This window comes from Solanum verrucosum, unplaced genomic scaffold (assembly GCF_900185275.1).
Source record: "Solanum verrucosum unplaced genomic scaffold, falcon-dt-bn FXZP01000170.1, whole genome shotgun sequence".
Taxonomy (NCBI): domain Eukaryota; kingdom Viridiplantae; phylum Streptophyta; class Magnoliopsida; order Solanales; family Solanaceae; genus Solanum; species Solanum verrucosum.
This window is the reverse complement of record NW_026020395.1, coordinates 497,993-504,184: the sequence shown is the minus strand read 5'-3', so window position 1 is coordinate 504,184 and position 6,192 is coordinate 497,993. Positions and strand designations below refer to the sequence as shown.

Genomic DNA, 6,192 nt, shown 5'->3' with positions numbered 1-6,192 from the left:
TGAATCATTTTTCTAAGTTGGTCAAATGAATATTTTCAAGGCTAATAACTCACAAGGGTAAAAAAGAAACAATATGGTAATTTATGTATTGATTTTATGAAATGACAAGTATTATGGACCAACTATTTATAGAAAGAAATGACATATAAAATGGAACAGAGGGAGTAATAAACATATACTCACATTTATATATGTGCTATACTAAATAAAGTGAATATAACAAAGAAAGATTAAAAAAAACACTAATCCTATATACTCCATAATTAAATTAATTAGGGGTATTTATTCTTGAATTTTGATCTTCAACTACCCCTTCATTACCAGCAAGCATTAAATATTTATCCCTTCTTGTAAGATTAGTGCACTCAAATCCCAATGCAGCACCTAATTGTCTTTGTATATAATTAGCCACTTCATGACTTGATTTTCCACCAGCACAAGTCAATTCTTTTGGTAATTTGCCTAATATTTCAACATTGTAACAAGGCCTTGGATTCATCAAGAAGAAAATTGGGTCCAAACATTTAAGCCCACTAGCTGTTGTACCATAAAACATGCTAACATTTGTGTTCATAGCCACTGGTACAATCTCATCTGCTAATTCTGCAAATAGTGAACTGAACCTTAATAGATATGGCTCTCTACATGTTGTCCCTTCTGGGCATACCACTAAGTCACCTATAAGAAAAATATAAATTGAAATTAGTTACGAATTTTTTGATGTTTAGTGACAGAAGTTGTCAGTTTATAGTCACATAGAACGAAAAATAAGAATATTTTATGACATTACCTTCACTAAACAATCTTTTTTTGATGTTTAGCAACAGAAGTTGTCAGTTTATAGTCACATAGAACGAAAAAATAAGAACATTTTTTTGACATAACCTTCACTAAGTAATCTTTACGAATTATTGATGTTTAGTGACATAGAAAAATGTAGGTCTAGTCAAATACTTTCACATTGAATGAAAAAAAAAAGGAGTATTTTGACATTAACTTCAGTAAGAAATCGTTATGATTTTTCTATGTTTAGCGATAGAAGTCGTCAGATTATAGTCACTTAGAAAAAAAAACTTATGTCTAGTCAAATACTTTTACGTAGAACGAAAAATAGGAGTATTTGAACATTACCTTCACTAAGCAATCTTTGCATGGCTTCTCCATCTTTTTGTCTTGATCTTGTCAATCTCACAGTTTTAATAGGAGCAAGAATTTCAGACATTTTGCTTAAACTATAAGTCACTGCTGTTAAAGGCTTTCCCAAAGATGTGCTAAGAAATACAGGGTCCAAAAGTGTTCTATGAGTGCAAACATATAGGACTCCTTTGTCATTTTCAGATCTTGGAGGGTCAGTACCTTTAACTCTGAGTCTTATACCACTTAATTTTCCCAACAAAACAGCTACTTTGTAAGGCAAACATATGCCAATTAAGATTCTAAAAATGGATAGTGGAATCCCAATTGGTAGCCACATAAACATGGCTAATGTTGCAAGAGGTGTAGGTAGAAATGCTAGCCTTCCATCATGAAAAACTAATGGCTTTGGGTATTTTTCCCTTGGTAATATTGACTGAGCCTTTTCATCCTCTTTGTTCACCACATAAGCTTCCTGTAACAGACGCAAAATCAGAATTTCAACTTTATGTATCATTCTGTATTTAGAATGATAACAACTAAAATTTTCATGAATTTGTTAATATAGATTCACTGTTTGAGCAAAAGCTACTGAATTTGACTGAATATGTTTCTAAGCTTCAACACTGCTTAAAATTAAATAATTTGACTCTCGTACTAAGAATATTGACACATGAATAACCAAGGACATGTCATGTGAAATGAATGATAAGTTTTGATATTTACAAAGTTTTGTAACTAAATGTTGTTGAATTTAATTTATTTTTATTTTTAGTTTTGCATAATGAAATACTCAAAAAAACCTAAATGCAGAACAATCATATGCCTTGAAAGTGTCAAGTCACTACAACAGTACAAAATAAATAAACATCTGAAGAATAATGGGACCAGATTTAGTTGAAGGTCTTTTTCATTAGCAGAGATTTTCTTATTACCTGGCAAAGGAATACAACTGTAACTTGATAAATGAAAAGTGAGGTCGATGGAAAATTTATATTTCCTCTGTGTAATTCAATAATGTCGGAGATTAATTGGATACAGAGTTTTTAAAAACATAGACACATTCTTACATTTCTATAGGGGTGGAGTGGGAGTGTCGGCCACAGGAAAATTTAGTATTTATCTTAAAAGTCGATTAAATATGTACATATTATTGATTTAAAATCGAATAACTTAAATAATTATAAAATAGCCTTGTTGATTCCTTCTCTACATACCTATAAGGACGGAGGGAGAGTATCGGCAATGAATTCGGCCAAACTAAATAGCCTTGATTTAAACATAGTATTTGACTTAAAAGTCCATCGAATATGTATCTATAACTTAAAATATTAGACTTTGAAAGTCGTAAGCTTCAAATGCTCCTCCTCTACCTACTTATAGAGACGGAACTACAATATTACATATGAGTTTGAGAGAAATTCAACAATTTTTACTTAAAAACTTTTGTTTATATTAGGAATTTCATTAAAAACTTATATAAATTTTAAAGTGTGAACAAGAGAAATTCTAAATTATATGAATTTCAATAATTTAGAGAAATTCAACCCATAAATTTAATGGCAAATTTAGGATACATAAAGTTCAAGATCTAGTTCTACCTATTCATACCAACCAACTATATCCTTAAAACTTATATTCTATTCATATCATTATATTTCAATGATTATAATATCGTATCATATTTAATAGTAAAAAGAAAATTTTAAATTCAAAATAAGAAGATCACAAAAAACATATAAAAATACATCATTTCTTAACAGATTAAAAAGAAAAGAATATCATATATATATATTCAGGCACAAACACAAATAACTTGTATCTGATATCAAACACTGAATTGAGTTGTTGTGGAGTGATTGGTAAGAAGGTTTTACGGATTTTTAGACACAAACACAAATAACTCATCATAATTCAAAGCAAGTATCGAACACCGAAGAAAAAAAAAAAACCAAAGGAAGCACTAAAAGCATACCTTGCAAAGGGAGATAAACAAATGATCATGAAGACTTGAATTTCCAATACCAATATCTGGTTTTTTCTCACTAACAACTTCCATCAATGCTCTATGCTTAATCAAAATCCCAGAAGATGAAACAAATCCACTAAAATAATTCCCAAAACAATGCAATTCAGTCCCTTTAACACAATCAACACTCAAATATTCCTTCAAAAAACTTTCCACCATAACTCTAGGCACACTCGTAAACACCATTCTTTCCCCTGCAGATTTCATCACCTCGTAAACACCAACATTCAAATTTTCAAGATAAAACTTAGGTAAAACAGCTCTACCAACACATTCAACATCCTTAATTTTCATCCCACAGAAAGATATAAACACCATAACTCTCAATTTAGCTTCGAAATCAAGAACGAATAACAGAGGACTTGACAGAAGCAAAAACAGAGCTCTTAATATACTGCCACCTTCGAAAGCAATTAACATGAAATACGGAAAAAATGATTCAGATCTAAGTAATGTAGATTGAATATCACATATAACTGTTTCCGATTTTCTTATATTGTTACATTTCGAGATGTTTGGGTACAGAGGAATTTGATGAGATGATCTAAAAGATGAATTCTTGAAAAAAAATCGAGAATTTTTAACTTTCATTGCTGCTTTATAACATGAATTTGCGAGGAGTTTGTAAAGAAACCATTCTGCTACTTTTAGTAAAATCATTGGAAAAACTATATTTTTTAGTGGAAGTGACATTTTTTTGACAGAAAAGTTGTAAAGGTTTTGATGAAAATTAGAACAGAGGAAGAAGGAATTTATAGGGGGAAAAAATTAAGAACGTTGACTCTTTGCATTTAATTGCCGCCCAAATTAAAAAATGGTTACTTTCTTTGTTATTTCGTTTTTTTATACTAATATTTTGTGAGAATTTTTTTTTTCTTCTTAAAATAATTGGTATTTTTATACTAGGTGATCTAAATTTTTCTTTTCGTTATATTTGGTTAGCAACATTTTGGGTAGGTTAGAGTGTTGGTGACCGTCTACCTAGTTTTCTGTTTTTGTTTGAAAATATTTTAGAGGTTTTTTTTTGCTACTTGTTGGAAAACAGCACACTTGCCACTTCTTTACCCTAATCACGGTTGATTTTTTATATTAAATTATATTAGTTTATAATAATTTGTTATGAGAAAGTTTAAATGAGAATTAGTATTGACTAAGTATGGTATAAGAGTCGGATCGGATGTGAGCCCTCAAAAAATTGGACAGTCGTTGGGTGGAAATACAATTTGTTTGTGAATGTGCGTGTGCTGGATCATATAGTGGTGCCTCAGTTAAAGAATGTTTGGATCTAGATGCAAGAAGGGGTGTTGAATGAATGGAATCATGGACATCTTATAGGTTTGAATTAATAGATCTCCTCCCTTTACGCTAGGTTTTGTAGTGTAACTAAGACCTAAGATTTGATTTGATATGGTATTAGAGTTAGCATGTTAGGTCCGATGTGATGCCCATGCACTATGTGTGTGAATATATCCTTGGTCCTTTGAATGTCACTCTTTGAATCAAACAATGGAAACCTGGGAAGAGAACTCTTATAAGGTATGTGCAATCATCCTCTCTTTGATAAATGGAATGTTCCATATCGGTGAATGAATAGAATCATGGACATCTTATAAGGTTTGGATAGTCCACCTCCCTTTACGATAGCATTTGGAGTGTAAGTAAGACCTAAGACTTGATTTGATATGGTATCAGAGTCGGTTCATTAGGTCTGATGTGACGTCTCTGCACTCTGTGTGTGAATATAATATTTTTGGTCCTTGAATGTCACTCTTCGAATCAAACAATGGAAACCTGACTGGGAAGAGAACTCTTATCAGAAGACTTGGACAATCCCTCTTCCTTTGAACTTATCTTTGAGGTGTGAGTTATGCCCGGATCAAATTTGATAATATTAAATTCTAAACTCATAATTTTGATAGTGTAAGTGGATATTGATTAGAATGATCCCACATCGAATGAGAAAAAAAACCCTAAGTTTCTTATAAAACTTGGACAATCTTCTTTTTTTTAAGCTTATTTTTTAATATAAGTTAGGTCCTAGATCAAATTTGACAATATTAAATTCTGAACTCCATAATGTGAGGGGTCAAGTAAGAACATAAACATTGAATTCCACATTTGCATGTGTGCTTACCTATGGATGTCCCAACTCCTACGTGATAGTGTTAAAAATTAACGATGCATATAACTTAAACTTATAGTATGATGTGATGTAAACACCGAGTAACATTTCTTTTTCGTCTCGACCTTTCTTGTTTGACTTTTCTTTGCATGAATAGGTCGTGTGTTGAAGTGTGTGCAATATATATTGGTATGTATACCCTTTTGGGGTCCTACAATTACCAATATCCAGATAAACATAAATAGAAATGACCATCATTAATGCCCTCTGGAGTTGAATAAATCCATATCAGAAAAAAAGAGCAATTAATTAACAAACTTTCTTGAGCAATCCAGTTAGATTTTCTAATATTAATTGTTTGACCATTTTGAGCTTATTCTTTTTTTATATATATAATATAACTCAAAGAAAACACGTCTATTAACACGATATGCAGTTAAATTACAACCATAAACTACCCCATCGTTGACTTTTTTTTACTGCTGTATTAATTAATTAAATGGTAAACAAAAATATTTAAAATTAAAACTAGTTTTTGTCAATTCTATTTGCCTTTTCCGTTGGATGTATTCAATTAATGAAAGTGTGTTTTTATTGTGAATATTGAATGATATCTGCCAGTGTATCATGATAAGTACATAGTTATCACCATCCATAATTTAATTTTTATAGAATATTTTGTATCATAGATGTGAATGGCCTAGATTTTCATTCTTGGTCATGAGATGTGATTATCTGAAGTAAATTTTTTTTTTTGATAGATATCATGATGTGAATGAAAGATAACGAATTAAATTAAAGATAGATTTTGAATTTTCATCTATAATGAAGCATTTAAGGAAGTCACTTCGAACGAGTTTTTAGAGTTCCGAGTCCTTCAGTACACATATACAAGTTGTTGGTCATT

At 30.8% G+C, this 6,192-nt stretch overlaps 1 protein-coding gene across 1 annotated transcript; it reads right to left on the bottom strand.

Annotated features, from left to right (window-relative positions):
• Window positions 1-229: 229 nt before the first annotated feature.
• Window positions 230-3,866, bottom strand: LOC125839246 (glycerol-3-phosphate acyltransferase 1). Its single transcript, XM_049518218.1, has 3 exons — window positions 3,110-3,866; window positions 1,132-1,609; window positions 230-678 (listed from the first exon to the last, which is right to left on the bottom strand). Exons 1-3 carry the CDS (start codon window positions 3,854-3,856, stop codon window positions 269-271), a joined length of 1,635 nt encoding a protein of 544 aa, XP_049374175.1. The 5' UTR covers window positions 3,857-3,866; the 3' UTR covers window positions 230-268.
• Between the last annotated feature and the right edge of the window lie 2,326 nt (window positions 3,867-6,192).

Excerpts from the sequence above, each read along its gene's own strand:
- LOC125839246 (XM_049518218.1), bottom strand. The coding sequence starts at position 3,856 with ATGTCACTTCCACTAAAAAATATAGTTTTTCCAATGATTTTACTAAAA. Across the intron at positions 1,610-3,109 it reads TGTTTATCTCCCTTTGCAAG|GAAGCTTATGTGGTGAACAA; the intron begins GTATGCTTTTAG and ends CGTCTGTTACAG. Across the intron at positions 679-1,131 it reads GCAAAGATTGCTTAGTGAAG|GTGACTTAGTGGTATGCCCA; the intron begins GTAATGTTCAAA and ends TTTTTCTTATAG.